The sequence below is a fragment of the Drosophila erecta genome, unplaced genomic scaffold, assembly GCF_003286155.1.
Source record: "Drosophila erecta strain 14021-0224.00,06,07 unplaced genomic scaffold, DereRS2 tig00000092-arrow-pilon, whole genome shotgun sequence".
Lineage (NCBI taxonomy): Eukaryota > Metazoa > Arthropoda > Insecta > Diptera > Drosophilidae > Drosophila > Drosophila erecta.
Window position 1 is genome coordinate 13,414,484 of NW_020825207.1, and position 16,565 is coordinate 13,431,048.

The window sequence follows — 16,565 nt, forward strand, 5'->3', positions numbered from 1 at the left end:
AGGAAAAGGCGCAGCCTTGGTGACCCCGATTTGTGGCCAAAGGAGTAATGCTACGCTAGAATGCTTACCACGGATTCCGATGCCGTTTGGCATCTGGATTGTTTTAACACCAAATATCAGGCGACAACGCGAGTGCGAGCGAACCGAAATGAAAGAGAGTAGCTCCCCTGGTGACCCCAACCTCCTGCCGGAGCAAGAGAGGGGCCAGAGAGCTCTGTCGCCAAGTGAGCGGCGCAGTGCAGCAGCCGCAGCCGCAGCCGCAGACGAACGCCAACCGTCGAAGGGGACAGTCGTACTCCCCGCCTCCAATCAGCTGATCGCCAGCGGCCAAGAAGCGAGCGCCTTTCCAATTGGACTCGCCTTCCACTCGCCCACTAGTTTCAGTTTATTTTCGGTCATACATATGTGCTAATAAGACAACGCGAGTGCCAACTAATTGTGCCGGCGATTCTACGGTGCAAGTGATCGTCTTCGCACAGACGGAAGATTCTTGCAGCGGGCCGAAAGGTAACAACAACAGTTGCCAGGCTTCTTTGCCGTGGAGACCAGCATTCTGTAGCTCTTCTTCTTCTGCGTCTTCTTCTTCTGCTTCATCTGGGGCCTTTCTTTCAACAAACAACCGCAAGTGCAGCCGCAACTTCCTTTCCTCAGCAGGTTATTGACTCAAGCCCTTGCAGCGTGTCGCGTTCTATGTGTGTTTATGTTTGAATGCCGTCTGCATCTGCATTTGTATCTGTATCCGCATTTGTATCCGTATCTGTGCTGTTGATTGTTTTCGTCGCAACTTCTTTTATTTTTCCAATGCGTCTGCCTGAGTTTAGTCCAAACAAACGCGGTTGTTGTCGCGCGTTGAGGTTGTTTCTATACTGTGGGATTGTATTGTGAGTAGCAGTGTAATGGGATTGAAAGAAGAGATCATAGGATCATTTTCTCACCAACAGTTAAACCCTAAGAACGACCTTTCAGTCTTCAATCTCAAATCGCGATTAAGAAGCTAACAATTATGTGCTGCCCAACGGAACTTGATGAAAGCCTAGACCACAATAGGTTGTAAGTTACAGTATTTCACCTATGGCCTATAGGTATGCACACGGTATCCGATAGTCCGCAGACCTTTGACTTGTTTGTTGCTTTAGCCGGCTTTTCTTGCCCGCTGTTGTTGTCACAGTTGATTGCCGACGCCTCTGCAACGCAAGTTTGGTTTTGGATTCTCCACTTCTTTCAATTCCCCTCATTCAAATTGTCTTTAAATAGTTCTACACTCCACCTCCCCCCACATTTTTTGGTCATTAAGTAGGCGTGGCTGCCGCACAGAGAGTTTTCTCTGTGTGTTTGTTTGTTGTTCTCGTTGCCGTGGAAAGTGATTAGTTCAATCGATAAGCGTTTCGAGGAGATTACTTCTGCACATCCCATTGGTTTCCCAACTTGCCTCACTTTTAATCGCCGCTCGTCTTCTTGCCGCCGGCGCGGGTCACCTAGAAGTCAGTGGAAAATGGGTCGATGTCGATGTTGCACTGTAATCCCAATGGTATTTTTGCATTCATTTGCGGAAAAGCGAGAAAATAAAAACATTTCGCTTAATTGCCTCAGTAGCCCGTAGTTTTTCTACCCAGTGGTCCTATCTGTTTTTAGGACAGACTCGCGTCAGTTTTTATTTTAGTGCACATTCATCTCGGAAAATGCGATGTTTGAAAAGTTTAGTGGGCCATTTCAAATGGTGATGGCACATTTGTAATATTTTGTGGGCTGCGTATACTAAAAACTTCTAAGGCCTGCAGAAAAGCAGATACATTTGATTTTCTAAATTAAAAGAAAATGAAATTTTTATTGCATTGTTCAGATGTGGATATGACGATAAATGCCTGAAATTCATCACTTTCGATTTAACAACATCCGAAACAACAATAGTGTATTTCCACAGCGGCACAGGCAACAAACACAAATTTGTTATTAAATATTTCCCACACAAAAACGCAGCCGCTTCACATGTGTGAACATTAAACGATAATATATGTAGTATAGCCCAGTTGGCTATAAATAAGCATGAAATACCGCCCGAAAAATTACAAAATGTGTCTCATTCCAATGTTGATTTGCTCAGAATGCCTATGCGAATAATATTGTTAGATCCCCAAACGCCGAGTATAAATATGGACTCATTGTTTATTTGGCTAAAGCTGCATTATTTCAATGTCGTTGGCTAATTTGCGTTTGTCGATACTTTTCACCCAAACAGCCAAATGGTGAACACATGTTTTCCGCTCTGAAATTTGGTACGGATTGTATCTACGCGCAATGAAAAGCATCTCCACGCCAACCAATTCCCCAAATATAAATTACAAAAGCTTGTGAGCACTTAAGTTTCTGCAGCCTACTTCATTTCCTGCCCACTTGACACTCCGCATACCCGATAAGTATTATCTATGGCAGATGCTTTGAATAATCACTGCTGTGATTCGATAATGTGGAGTATTCACGAGACAAGAACCTCATTCACGTTTGCGCTATCAACATATTTTCTGATTGATTTCAATGGAATATTGAACGCTTGGCATCCGTCCTGCTGACAGCTCTAAGTCGCTCGCACTGGCTTATCACGACCCCTAATTATTTAATCGATGCTCCACGCTCAAGTGGCTGCATTAAGCCAACCCTTTCCCCACCGCACCAGAGAAATGGAGGCGATTAGCCGTGGTGAGGCGTCACATATCTGCAGAGCTTTATCAGCCGAATGCGTCACAATTGGAATTCGACAATTGAGCTTAATTAGTGGGGGTTGATGACTCCGGCACTCTTAATGCTCAGCTTGGTGACCAATAATGTGGCTATGCTCGTCCCCTTTCAGGCCACAATGAAATCAAAGTACGAAAACATGAAGATCATCTACAATCGCAGCAAGATCGGCTGGTACTGGGCTCCTCTGTTCGTGTCCTGCTGGTTTCTGCTCTTCTACCTGGTGGTAATACCCAGTTTCCATCGCATGCCGAGGCTGAAGACGCTCGAGGATGAGCGCCAGCAGCCGGGTCAGTTCATCGGGGAGCGGGCGGAGAACACCCTGCTCAGGCTCTCCAAGATCGGACCCAAGGTCGTGGGCAGTGCGGCCAACGAACAGGTGGCCGTGCAGTTTCTGCTCAGCGAGATAGGTGACATCATCGACGATGCGCGAACGGATCTCTACGATATCGAGAAGACGGTCCAGGTTGCGTCCGGTAACTATCTGCTCTGGTCCATGGTCAATGTCTATCAGAGCATCCAGAATGTGGTGGTCAAGCTGTCGCCGAAGAATGCCACCAGTGAAGCCGCTCTGCTGATCAATTCCCACTTCGATTCCGTGCCGGGAAGCTCGGGTGCCGGCGACGCCGGAATGATGTGTGTGATTATGCTGGAGGTTCTCCGGGTCATCACCAAGTACGAGACCCCACTCACCTACTCGGTTGTGTTCCTCTTCAACGGAGCTGAGGAGAATCCACTGCAGGGCAGCCACGCATTCATCACCCAGCATCCTTGGGCCCAAAACGTCAAGTGAGTCGAGTCCTTGTACAAAACGTTTAGGATTTAGATATAAAAATATATTCGGTACTAAATAAACTGTAATATTTTTTAGAGCGGTCATCAACTTGGACTCGGCCGGCAGTGGAGGACGAGAAATTCTATTTCAATCCGGACCCGATCATCCTTGGCTGATGAAGGTAGCTCTCCCATTAGTTCCTACACGTTGGATACTTGTTAATCTTGTTTCTATTTCTGTCAAGTACTACGGCAAAAACATAGTTCATCCGTTTGCCTCCACTATCGGAGAGGAATTGTTCCAGAATGGCTTTGTTCCCTCAGAGACCGATTATCGCGTGTTCCGCGATTTCGGCCATATACCCGGTAATATAAAGTGAAGTACGAAAATGTGGCTAATCACCAAGACTTTTGGGTCGGCAGGTCTCGATATGGCGCAGACTTTGAATGGCTATGTGTACCATACCAAATATGATCGCTTTAATCTCATCCCGCGGCGCACTTACCAGCTGACTGGCGAAAATATTTTGGCTCTGGTCAAGGCTCTGGCCAACGCAGAGGAACTGGAGAATCCATCGGTGGGTTCCACGAAAGACTTGTAAATGGCATACGTTTGAAACCGGAATCTACTCCATTTAGAAATACGCCGAGGGACACATGATATTCTTCGACATGATGGGCTGGTTCTTTGTCTACTATCCGGAGACCATGGGTATCATCATCAACATTACCGTGTGTGTCCTGGTCTGCGTCACCATCGTTTTGTACATCTGGATGATGTCCAGCAGCACGGGCATGTTTCGCCGTCGGATCTGGGCGAAGTTTGGCATCCTGGCCGCTCTCCAGGTGGCCGGAGTTGCTCTGGGCATTGGTCTGGTCCTATCGATAGCGCTGTTCCTGGACGCGGTCAATCTACCGATGTCCTGGTTCTCGCAGAACTGGATGCTCTTTGGCTTGTACTTTTGCCCCATGATCTTCGGCATGGGCATTGTGCCAGGTATTTACTTTAGTCGAACTAAAGAGGTGAGTCGACATAGTGTCAATGTACTTAATCAAGATCTTAACGCTTTTTTTCCTTCCAGCATGGCCTACCCCTGGGCTATGGCATCCAGCTATTGATGCATTCGCATTGCCTGATCTTGACCATTATCACCGCCATAATGGTGAGCTACAGCATTCGTTCCGCCTTTGTCATAATGCTCTGCATCGGCTTCTACACTCTGTCCGTGCTGATCAATTTGGTTACCAAGGCACACAGAACCAGTAAGTCCAACTACCTTGGCTATGTTTTGCATTACTTAAAGTACTTTTGCACTGTCTTTCAGACTTCCTGTGGCTCATACCGCACTGCATTTGCCAGGTGCTGCCCTTCATGTTCTATACGTACTGCTGCTATGCCTTCTACGTGGTTTTTGTGCCCATGCAGGGACGCGAGTGCAATACCAATCCGGAGATTTTGATGGGTTTCTTTACGGCCCTGATGGTTCTGCTATTTGCACCCTTCCTGGTGCCGCTGTTCTGCCTGTTCCGCAAGTCGAAGACCATTATCTCAATGTTTGGCATCTGTACGATAGTGTTTATTATATTTGCCGCCACACCGATTGCCTTTCCATACGCCGAGAAGACGGCTCCCCAAAGATTCTTCGCTGTGGTATGTCTGTTGCTTATAACCTATGCATTCTAGTTCCTAAATATGATGTTCCCTAACAGCACACGGCAAGAACCTTCCACAATGGCGATGCGGCGAGCACGGTTAGTCATAGGGACTCGGGTTACTTTGTCCTTCCGGTCGATCGGCGTCCCCATACCGTGGATGACATCCTCTTTGAAAACACAAGCTTCACCAAGTCAGAACGCATCGACTGTGACTCGGAGCTCATGTGCGGATTCCCCATTTACAGCTCACGCTGGTTAAATGCAGTGTAGGTTGCAAAAACATCAAATAACTTAGCTTTACTTATTGTCTTACCTGTTTTCAGTGACAATAGCTATTTTGTGCCTGGGCCGGAGCCGAATAGGGATCACATTCCCACGCTGACTATTTTGGATAAATCGAGTGGATCGGATACAAATATCAAATTTGATCTTGAGATCTCAGGGCCAAGTCACACGAGCATATTCATTCTACCCTTAAACGGCAGCAAATTGGTGGATTGGTCCTTCATCAAAGATCCGCTGGATGCAAGTGTAGAGCCTCCATACTATGTGTACTGGTCCTATGCATTAGATCCCAAGCCCCTGCAGTTCTCACTGGAATTCGAGGTAATAATAATATCTATAGATTGGGCAGGGGAATAGTTAACTCACCACTTGTTTCCAGCACGATGACCCAAATTGGTCGGGTGGCACTTTCAAAATAGCGCTAATGGGTCATCGAATACACGACGACATGTATATTACGGAAGACTTCCGGGAGTTCCTGGCCACGTTTCCGCCGTGGGCGCATGTCAGCTCCTGGATTGGATCCTACAACAGTTGGCAGCTTTAAGTGCGGACTCAAAGTTCCTTCACGAACTCAACTCAATCCCATTTTGCCATGACACCTCAGCTACCATTTAACCTAATCCAACGAACAAAGTGTCGATACGCATGGCACGTCCTAACTTGTATTAGAATTTACGATTAGACCACTGTAGCTACTACTTTGTATTTTATTAATATATATTATAAATTATTTATTAAGATACGCCAACTTTGGAGTCTATATTCTCATCGCCGCCTATACAATCCAGCTCTCGAGGGCCGAGAACCAATCGGTGGTATAGGTCCAATCGGGAAAGGTTGCCAGGAACTCCTTGTAGTCCTCGGTGTAGTGCTCCGGATGGTACTGGAAGTGCTCGGATACAACCAGCTTCATGTAGGGTCCCTCTGTGTTGCTCGCCGCGTGCTCGAGCTCCACCCAGAAGTTGAGGGGCTCCTCGGTTTGGGAGTATATGGCATAGATCAGGTAGGGTGGTGTGTGCTTCTCCACCAAAGGTGTGTGGTCAAAGGACCAGTCTGTCACCTCGACGTTGTCCAGCGGATCTATGTACATCATAACGCGATCGCTGGCCCTCAGGTTGTACTCATATCGCACCTTGTTGCCTGTCAGGAAAGTTTTCGACACCAGGCTTAGGCTTATGTTCATTGGGATCACGGGTGGCGAGCTGTAGATCCAACGAGCAGAGTCTCTGTGATAAGGGAAAATGGTTAGCTAGCAACTTAGGTCTGGTTGAGAGCTCCCACTCACTTCCACTCTATCCAGCGCCCACTGTACAGCGGAAGTCCACAGTAGGGCTCAGCGGCACAGGTGGCTGCCGTCCAGCTTTCCGGCTCTGCGTTCCTGAAAGTAGTGTCGTCCAGTTCATGGAGTCGTGTATCCACGGGTTGAATGTAGTAGCCCGAGTCCTGCTTACTAGTACCATCCAAGTTGTGGAATGTTCGTTGAGTGTGCTGCAGGCAAAAGTAAATTCTAAGTTACATAAATGTATCTTTAAATGGGTTAAGGAACCTACCAGCACATAATAACGCTGAGGCGCCAGTTGCTTCACAAATGGAAAACCGGCGGATGTGCAGGCCAAGATGATGAAAACAATTGTGATCACACCAAACGATGAGAATACAATCTTGGGCTTCCGGAACTTGTGCATGATGGGAATCTGCAAGATAGGCTTAGAATATCTTAAAACAAAGATGTTGGTTAAATCAACTTACAACAAAACCAGCATAGTTTATTGCGGTTGCAATGATGAAGACTGATATCATCACATCGGGACTACTTTCGGGGCCATCGCGACCCTCCATGGGTACAAAGGTGACCAGAGTGGCATAGCAGATGTAGGTGTAGAAGAGGAAGGGCAGCAGCTGGAACAGCAGGTGGACTGTCACGAAGTAGCTCTCTAAGGGGAAAAAGAAATCCTTTAAAAATCAGTCAAGGAAATCTTGCCAGAATACTCACTTTTCAGGGTGAGCTTCAGAACTATTTGCACCAGGACGGAAATCGCGTAGAAGAAAATGCCCACCATGAAAAAGTAGCTGGAGCGAATGCCCATGATGGTCAGGATAATGCAGAGCAGGGCCAGCAGGATGCACTGGGCGTGCATGAAGCAGGCGATGGTCTGATCCAACTTCATGTTCGTTTTCTTCTTCGTTAGTCCGATGTAGATGGCCGGAAGCATGCCAAAGGCGAAGAACAAGGTGCAGAAGTACAGGCCGAAGGCCATCCATTTTCCGTAGTACCAGGACTCGGCTAGACCCACGCCTTGCATGAATACGGCCACCAGGAGGGTCAAGCCGCAGGCCACGAACAGAGTTACGGCTTGAACCAGGAAGATAATGGCAAATCGCTTCACCACCGCCTTCGGAGCATCTGCACCATTGTCCAATGTCATGGTGTACACCGAGGTGCCGATGCAAACGAAGGACGCCACAGAAACCACCACATTGATGGCTACGCTCACGGCTTCCGTGTAGGTCATCATGAACCAGCCCAGGAAGTCGTAGTACACGGTGTGTCCCTTCTCATGCGCCGTGGTGTTGTCCAGTTCTGGAGCATTGGCCAGAGCCCAAACCAGGGGCAGTACGTTCTCGCCCGTCGACTGGTAAGTGCCGTACTCCACGTTTTTGAAGTTATCAAACTCGGTGTGGTACACATATCCATTCATCACACTGGCCATGTCCAGGCCAGGCACGCCTCCGTAATCCCGGAAGATGCGGAAATCGGTGTCCGAGGGAATGAAGTTATGCTGGAACAGCTCTTCGGCGAGGGTCTGGGCATATGGATGCGGTACACTTGCTTGGTAGTACTTCGCCAACCACGGGTGGTTGGGACCCGTCTGGAAGAGCACCTCACGACCACCGGCTCCAGTCGAGTCCAGGTTCACCAAAGCTCTGACATTTGTAGCGTGGAAATGGATGCGTGATTTGGGTATTCCACTCTTGGAAGTTATAGAAAACTTACTTGCATTTCTTGGACCATTTGTGCTGTGTGATAAATCCGTGGGAGCCGAGCATGCAAGCCTCCTCGGCACCATTGAAGAGGAAAACCACGGGATGGGTTAGGGTTTTTTCGGAGCGCGAGATTACGCGCAGGGTCTCCAGCATGACAACCACCATGACGCCATCATCTCCAGCGGCAGGGGTTTCGACCTCCGAATCGTAGTGGGAGTTGACCAGCAGATAGTTCTCGTTGTCCGAACTCTTCTGGGATATTTTTACTACCACGTTAGAGAGATTGGTGTAGGAAATGGTCATGCCCCACAAGTGGAAGCCACCCGAAGAGTACTGCGTGTCCACTTCAATGTCATAGAGATCCAATCGGGCCTCGTCCTTAATCTTCTGGATCTCCCGCAGCAGGAAATTGATCGTGTGCACCTCGTTGTTGATGGAGCCACTCATCTTGTTGCCAATCGCCGAGTACTCGGCCAACTGGCGCATTGCCCGCTCGCCGATAAACTCATCCGGATGCAGTGCCTCCTCACTCTGGTACAGCATCTTCGGGTAGCTGTGGAAACTGGGCAGTACGGCGGCATAGAACAGAGCAAAGGCGGCAGCCGCGTAAATGGGTGCCCCGAACCAAGGCCACTTCTTATTCCTGGCCTTGCCGCCATCCTTCTCCTCTGTAATGTCAAGGATTGAGAAAGACATCTGGAAGATGAAATCCGAAAGTTATACGTCGTTCAACTGGAAAGAAAACCTAGCCAACTAACAAGAAAACGTTGCATACTTGTAGGCACTGAACAAAACGATCTGCGCGTATTGCACTGGGAATAATTTATTATCTCATGCTATATGAGTGGTTGCGAATCGAAGTCTTTCGATCGGACGAATGGAAGCCATAAAGTTTTCAGAATATCATAAATTGCTGCAATTGGAGAGTGTAGAAAGGTCGTAAAGCCATTAGCACCCTACAAGGCACTTAACTTTATGGTCTCCAAAATTTGAAATGCCACAAAAACTTGTTCTAAAAACAGCAAACGATAACAAGAGTAGGTCCTATTTTATGGCCGATATAAACTTTCTTATCGCCCATGGATACGGCACATTTTGTTCACTTCGAAAGGGATCCCTTCTTTTCGCAAGCTTATCACCAGACATGACTTTACATTTTCCACAGCAAGCCTTATATTTGAAAGGAACGCAACCACTTTGAGGACACTATGCGATCTTAATCAGCCAAGTCCGCTGAAATATGGTAAGGCCTGGGCACTAACCTTCAGATCGCACGCGACTCGCACCGGAATCACAAACTTTAAAATACAACCGCACCAGAGCCCAGCCGTTGGGCAACTAAGACGATCCAGGCTGGTTCCCAAGAATTAAGTAGGGCCCAGGTCCAGCGCCGTGGAACTCTTATCGCCTCCATGGCAGCGATAATAATTAAATATTATGATTGTAATCGTCGATTTCGGCGCATAAAACGATTACATCCAGCGATAGGCGATACCAGAAGCATTTTCTCTTTATAACTTTTTTATGGACCCCGTTGTTAAGCCGATTAGGACTCACGTTCTGCGGGGATCTTTCTGTGGGGTCCAAAATCTAAAAAATCTACATAAAACCTACATAAAATAATTTAGATTGCTTGCTCTCGCTAATTTGGGCAATACGACCGTCTTATCGGATCACATAAATTCTAAACGTGTAAATATAATTACGAATTTATTAGTAATGCCACAATTTTCATATAAAATTTGAGTAACAGCAATAACTTAGTAACAATGCAACAAATGGTATTAAAATTAATGAATTAAATGACTTGGTGGTAAACCCCACGGACCCAAAATAAATTTATAACATTTTTTTAGCGCTGTATATTAGATTTTCGGGTAAGATAACAATGCCTGTCTGGCACTGGTTGTTTCTTATTACCTTAGGTTTTTTATAGCGGGGCTAAATACTAATAAATATGTCTTAGCAGGACGTATTACGAGTAAAGAACCGCTCATAATATACTACTGTGAACATTTGGTCCCACGTTTATTAAATTTGTATTTACCTTTTAGATAATCCATCGGAAATGCTTAACTATTCATGCTGATAAGCATTCGAACATATTAAATTACCAAATCCTAATCTGACAATCCAAAATCAGTCTGCATCACACTTTCCGTGAATGGACGTTATGAAAAATTCTCTCATTTGGGGGCGATGGGCGATTTCGCCATTTATATTTTTGCGTGTGGCACTGGCCAACTGGCTTAATTTTGCACCATAAATTAGTATTAGTATATTGCCGATTATTCCCCGACGGTGTCGTAAAATTCGAGTCAATACGAATTTTGGTCATTTATTTTACGGACACCGAGAGTACACACACTCTTCTTGGTAGAATATTCGGCATTCCTCATTTCTACGTCGATATCATGTAGAAAACTCATTCTACATGTAGGCCTTATGTAACTTTAGATTGGCCAACTTGTGCAATCGCAACACTTTGATATTGGCCGCATAGCTTAGGGGATTAGTAATTATTAATTATTGATAAATCAATAGTCCAATAAAACCTATTAGCTATAAGTGACGCTTATCAATTAATATATTTTTTCATATCTGATGAACAAAGTTCTGACGATATTTATTTTACTAAGGTACACAAATGTATTCATTAGATAGCTTCTCTAGAAGATCCGGCTCTCAAACGAAGCTGGCCAGGGTGTGGCATCCACATAGTGGGGAAAACTGTCGAGGAACTTCTTAAAGTCCGGCGTTATTAGCTCCTTGTGATGGGTCCAATGGCCTCCGAGACCAAGTTCCAGTGTAGAAGAGTTCCAATTTCCGTTGGGTTTCTGGTAGATATGGCAAATGTATTTCTAGGCAAATAACTTTGTCGAGTTTTCTATAACTTACCTCCAGTTCCAGCCAGAATTTAAGTGGATCCCCATTGACACCCCAGGAGAAGTAGATGAAGTATGGTGGCTCAAAGCTCAGACGCAAGGGAGCCTGCAATTGGCAAGATATTAACATGGAATTCAGGCTTAATGTGGACTTAGTTATTACCTGATGGAAGGACCAGTCCATCATCTTTGCTCCATTCAAGGGCTGAATGAAGAGCGCCATGTGATTGGGTCCACTCAGCTGCATTTCATAGCGAATTCTGGTGGCCGACACTGTGTTCTTGGAAAGCAATATAACCGTCGGCAGATTCTCGCCAAGACGAGGTTCCGATGCGGGTATCCATAAGCTGTTCTTTCTATTAGGACTCAAGCGTATTAGCTTACCAATTCACACTAACTTTTTGCATAGGAAACTTACCTGGTCTTATGCCAACGCTGATTGTATAGGGGCAATCCGCAATTAATTTCCTTATCGCAATCGGATCCAATTCTTTGTGCTTGCGTCATGTTGATGACCGCATCTAAAAAGAAAACAAATTCTTGAATAATCAAGAATCCTATATATAATCAGTAGACCTTACTTTTCACAGTGTAAGTGCGTCTGTCCTGGGGCATAATGAAGTAACCAGATTCCTGGCGGCGCACTTTGTTTTCGGCGTCGTGGAAGGTACGCTTGGTATGCTAAAATCGAAAGGATAAAACTTGTTACTTATCCATGTAAAATAACTTGATAATATCTTACCAGTACAGCGAAACGCTGGACATTCGTATTTGGACGATAGGGGAATCCTATTGGTGTCATGGCAATGATGAAGCACAATAACGTGATGCCCAACAGGCCGCAGATAATGGTCTTCGATTTATTGAACAACTGCAGAACAGGGATAATGAAACCGCAGCACAGGAAGCCCACGGCAACACTGAAAACAGCCACCGCCAGATCCGGATTAAGGTTCTCTCCAAAACGACCGAACATGGGAATAAACGTGGTGAAGAATCCGTGCGAGAAATATGCGAGGAATAGAAATGGTGGCACAGTGCAGACAATGTGCGGAATAACCCAAGCAACATCTATTGGGGATAAAAAGACTTATTATAAAGCAATCTATGCGCAATCTCTGAGATTCAACTCACCCTTGGTGTGCAGCTTGGTGGCAATATTAATGATCAAGCCCACTGTATAGAACAAGCAGCTGAGCATCAGGACAAAAGCAGATCGAATTTTACAAATAGTGAGGATCAGGGCAAGAACGGATAAAAGCACGCAGTGGCAGTGCAGCAAAAGCTGAATCCGCTGGCCAATGGGAAGCTTATCCTGGAATAAAAATAATGTTAGTTAAACAGTGAAACATCTGATGTTAAAAATGCTTACCTGCTTAGTCCAGTGGAAATACATAGCGGGCACTATGGCCAAGCCGAAGAAGAATGTGGTGAAGTACAGGCCCAGAATGAGCCAGGAGTTCGAGAACCACGACAGTGGCAAGTGCACCGCATCCATGAACAGACCGAGCAGAACTGGCAGGATGGTTCCCACAACAACAGATAGAATCTGAACGAGGAGCGTGTGCCCAACTTTCTTGAGGATCTTTTCGAGTTTTATGCCCGAGTTGACCGACATCAACTTGACAGCGTAGCCACAAATACCGATGGACACCAAGGAGACGATAACGTTCAAGATAATGCCTTCGGTTTCGGTATAGAAAACCAGGAACCAGCCCAACACATCGAAATATATGGTGTGACCTTTGGCGTATTTCTAAAAACAGCAATATTAGTAATTTACTCTATACTCTCTACTAAATGGGCCACTTTACCGCGGAATTCTCTATCTCCGGAGAGTTGGCAATCTGTCGGACCAAAGCCAGCAGATTATCACCAGTATGCTGGAAACTGCCCCTGGGAAAGATCTCTGCGGTGTCGTGCCGCGTGTGGTAGACAAATCCGTTGTAGGTGTAGGCCATATCCAAGCCGGGAACCGATCCGTGGTCACGGAAAATGCGGAAGTCCGTGTCGGAGGGAATGAAATTGTGCTGGAACAGCTCCTCGCCCATGGTAGAAGCATATGGATGCTTGATGGCACGTCGGTAGTTCTTCATCAGCCAGGGATGATTGGGTCCCGATTGGAAGAGGATCTCTCGACCGCCATTTCCGCAGGAATCGAGATTGATAAGAGCCCTGTGCGGGTGAAATGAAAGTAAGTTAAATTTGGCTAGATAAAAAGCACTCCTTTGACCTACTTGCAATATTTGGCCCACTTGTGCTGGGTGATGAAGGCATGCGAGGCCTGGAGAGGATTTTCCTCGGCACCGTTGAACAGGAAAACCACCGGGTTCTTCAGTGGCTTGTCGGACTTGGCCAGCACACGGAGTACCTCCATCATAGTGGCCACCATGGAGCCGTCATCGCCAGCGCCAGGTCCTGCCGGCACCGAATCGTAGTGACTGTTCACCAGAAGATAAGTGGTGCTGTTTGAGTTCTTGGGACTGATCTTAACCACAATATTCTGAATGCTCTGGTACATGTTGACCATGGACCAGTGAACATAGCTGCCGGAGGCCACCTGAACATCCACTTCAATATCGTTGACAGTGCCGGAGCGAATTTTTTGCATCTTCTGGGACAGCATCTTCAGCGCGGCCATCTCATTCTGTCGACTGCCCACCACGCGGGGTCCCAGGGTCACCAGCTCCCGCAGATTTTTCTCTGCGCGCTCGGCGATGAACTGGTCGGGGTGCTTGTCCTCATCCTGAATGGTCAGCGGGCGGGGAAGGCGGTGACAGGCGGGGATCGAGATGGTCACATAAAGCAGCAGCCAGAATCCAAGGAAGGCTGGTGCCCAGAACCACTTGATCTTGCTTCGCTTGACAAATGCTCGCTCACAGCCATTGGGCTGAGCCTAAAAATGGAGATGGTATTGATTATATAATTATAGAGAATAGATTACACATAACATAAATAACAAAATATAAGGCACTTATCTTTTTCGGAACTTCCGCAAACTTAGTGATATAAACTTACTAAGACCCCCTAAAGATAGATAATTCTCGGCACGGTTTCATATCCATTCACACCTTATGGATATTACCCAGAACTTTGTAGTACCACCTACGTTTGGCTCTCGACATGAGTCAATTTCGAAATTGAAATCGACTATAGCTATCAAGTCGAAAGTTAGATTTAATCCATCAACGGTTATCTTATCGCTGGTCAGCCCGCCAGTTGGTAAAGTTGCAAAACCTGTTGCCACCGAAAATCGAATTGCTTATGGGTGGATAGTATACCTCCTTGTGTTGGCAATTGCTCCACTAAACTAAGGCCAGACAGATAGATAAACTAAGGGGTGCAACTAGGGCGAAGAGTTGTGGTGCTATCTCAAGGGTATCAACTGTGCGTTAATTATCGGCTCTTTTCCAGATAAGTACTGCACTCATGCGGCCGAATATGTTCGATTCTGTGGGAACTCAGCCATGGGTAATGCTCATGTTGCGACTGTTTTGATCGGCGTTGATTAGCACATACCACACCCAACTCAAGAGCAATCTAATCAAGGACCTAAAATGGGTGCTTACCTCATACTGTTGGGAACCGCGGGGCCGTAGCAATGGATCCACATTCGTAGGATCGCTGGTCGGCGTAATGACGCGTCGCCGCACATTCTTCTCACTGCCACTCATGTTTCCGGATGACGATTCCCGGTATTTGGGCAAGATCTACCAATGAACCGATCGCGCCGGCGTCCAACGCTCTACTGAACCGTTCCAGTGCATTGGTTATCCTAAAGTACCGGTCTCAAATTCCCTCTCCACAGGGAGAAGTAGCTCTTTTATTCTCTCGCCCACCATACAAAGTTCTTATCTTTCGGTCGTAGTTCGGTTATGTTTATATCTACTTAGGGTAGAGGGGGTTTGGCGGGGCTGGATTTCATTGGACTGGACTGCGAGAAATGCCTACATAACTTCCGCTTGGATTGATCATAATTCTGAACTTGACCGATCCGATAAATCAATTAATTAGAGCACCAGAATTATGAGGGCAAACTTTTTCCCATATCTTATCTGGTTTTTACACCTAACAAAAATGAATACCTATTTGTTGTTTTTTGTATGAAAAAAGCATAGGGTTTTAGTTTTGTATTCAGTTTAGTACGACGTTCTAACTAACTATGAAATAATAATGATTACATTTGTATGTATATATACTATATACAACTTTTCATATTTAAACATCGGTAATATTTTTCAACGTTGGGTTTGGTGACCAAAAAAATATAGTTACTTTTCCCAGTCGAATGTGTTTTTTTAGTTTCTACGACTGACATTTTGTACTTCATTTCTCTAAGTGCACTTTGCGCATTTGAAAGCGCAATTTAAATCTGCATCCATACCTTCGATCTTTTCTCCTCCGTTTCGCTGCTCATTCCGATTCGCTCTTCTTCTTCCGGTATCTATGTATGTAGTAGTGAAGCCGCCGTTGTTGTTTTTGCCGCGGCGAGTTTTAGCCGCCGAATGTGGGATCAAAGTTTCCGAAGCTCGGTTTTAATACCGCTCGACCACAAAGCGTTGCGGCACTAACTGAATTATTCAGAATAATGGTCAGCGTTCTGTTGACAGTTCTTAGTTGCTGTTATTTACACTTTTCACCCAGCGCATTATTTTCGTGTTTACTCGGGCAACTGTGTTTGTGTGTGCGGTAAACAAAACAATTGTGTGCGGCACTCGATAAAGATAGCAATCGTTTCGATCGTCTATCGCACTAGAAGAGGTTTTATATGCTTCGTAATTGCATACTTACGGGCGGCTACTAGAAATCAATTGCACACTGGCCAGCAAAATAGCGGATAGGCAGAACACAAGAAAGGGTACGACTGAGTACAAAACGGTAACTTTGCTCATTTATAGTTATGAGCCCCATCCGTCTATTTCCTTCTGGCCTGCATGTGCATTAGAAAACGATGACGTAAAAAACGCAGGCACAAACACGCGTGCAGAGGGAGCATCCCGTTGGGCATTGAGGACAACGTGGAAAACATGTGCCATAAAACGGGAAATGCAATAAAGGCAGAAGAGGAAGAGCGGAAAGGGGCACTTAGGCGCAGTGTCATTCAACCTAAAAAGGAAGACCCAAGTGGGTGTAACCTATTAGTGTGTGTGTTTGTGCCACTTGCTCTCGTGAATTCATTCACTCACTAACACACTGACTCGCGCACTCACTTCTTCATTGATGCCTTGTGGCACTGAAATTCGT

At 46.1% G+C, this 16,565-nt stretch overlaps 3 protein-coding genes across 4 annotated transcripts; 1 reads left to right on the top strand and 2 right to left on the bottom strand.

Annotated features, from left to right (window-relative positions):
- Positions 1 to 333: 333 nt before the first annotated feature.
- On the top strand, positions 334 to 6,160 carry LOC6547483 (endoplasmic reticulum metallopeptidase 1). The gene is made up of 11 exons (XM_015156368.2): positions 334 to 507; positions 2,846 to 3,522; positions 3,605 to 3,689; positions 3,753 to 3,873; positions 3,931 to 4,085; positions 4,147 to 4,530; positions 4,590 to 4,770; positions 4,833 to 5,158; positions 5,218 to 5,429; positions 5,487 to 5,769; positions 5,828 to 6,160. Exons 2-11 carry the CDS (start codon positions 2,852 to 2,854, stop codon positions 5,993 to 5,995), a joined length of 2,586 nt encoding a protein of 861 aa, XP_015011854.1. The 5' UTR covers positions 334 to 507; positions 2,846 to 2,851; the 3' UTR covers positions 5,996 to 6,160.
- Positions 6,147 to 9,771, bottom strand: LOC6547482 (endoplasmic reticulum metallopeptidase 1). Its single transcript, XM_001974762.3, has 7 exons — positions 9,699 to 9,771; positions 8,447 to 9,132; positions 7,445 to 8,376; positions 7,201 to 7,385; positions 7,002 to 7,145; positions 6,737 to 6,939; positions 6,147 to 6,677 (listed from the first exon to the last, which is right to left on the bottom strand). The coding sequence occupies exons 2-7, from the start codon at positions 9,130 to 9,132 to the stop codon at positions 6,227 to 6,229; spliced, it is 2,601 nt and encodes an 866-aa protein (XP_001974798.1). The 5' UTR covers positions 9,699 to 9,771; the 3' UTR covers positions 6,147 to 6,226.
- A 1,234-nt stretch (positions 9,772 to 11,005) lies between these two features.
- Positions 11,006 to 16,066, bottom strand: LOC6547337 (endoplasmic reticulum metallopeptidase 1). 2 transcript variants are annotated; one of them, XM_001974761.3, is made up of 11 exons: positions 15,706 to 16,066; positions 13,559 to 14,217; positions 13,136 to 13,496; positions 12,694 to 13,077; positions 12,456 to 12,636; positions 12,064 to 12,392; positions 11,903 to 12,002; positions 11,740 to 11,842; positions 11,485 to 11,677; positions 11,335 to 11,427; positions 11,006 to 11,273 (listed from the first exon to the last, which is right to left on the bottom strand). In XM_001974761.3, the coding sequence occupies exons 1-11, from the start codon at positions 15,736 to 15,738 to the stop codon at positions 11,106 to 11,108; spliced, it is 2,604 nt and encodes an 867-aa protein (XP_001974797.1). In that variant the 5' UTR covers positions 15,739 to 16,066; the 3' UTR covers positions 11,006 to 11,105. The 2 variants fall into 2 exon arrangements, with proteins under 2 accessions (XP_001974797.1, XP_015012184.1); XM_015156698.2 differs by lacking the exon at positions 15,706 to 16,066 and adding an exon at positions 14,891 to 15,143.
- Positions 16,067 to 16,565: the final 499 nt, after the last annotated feature.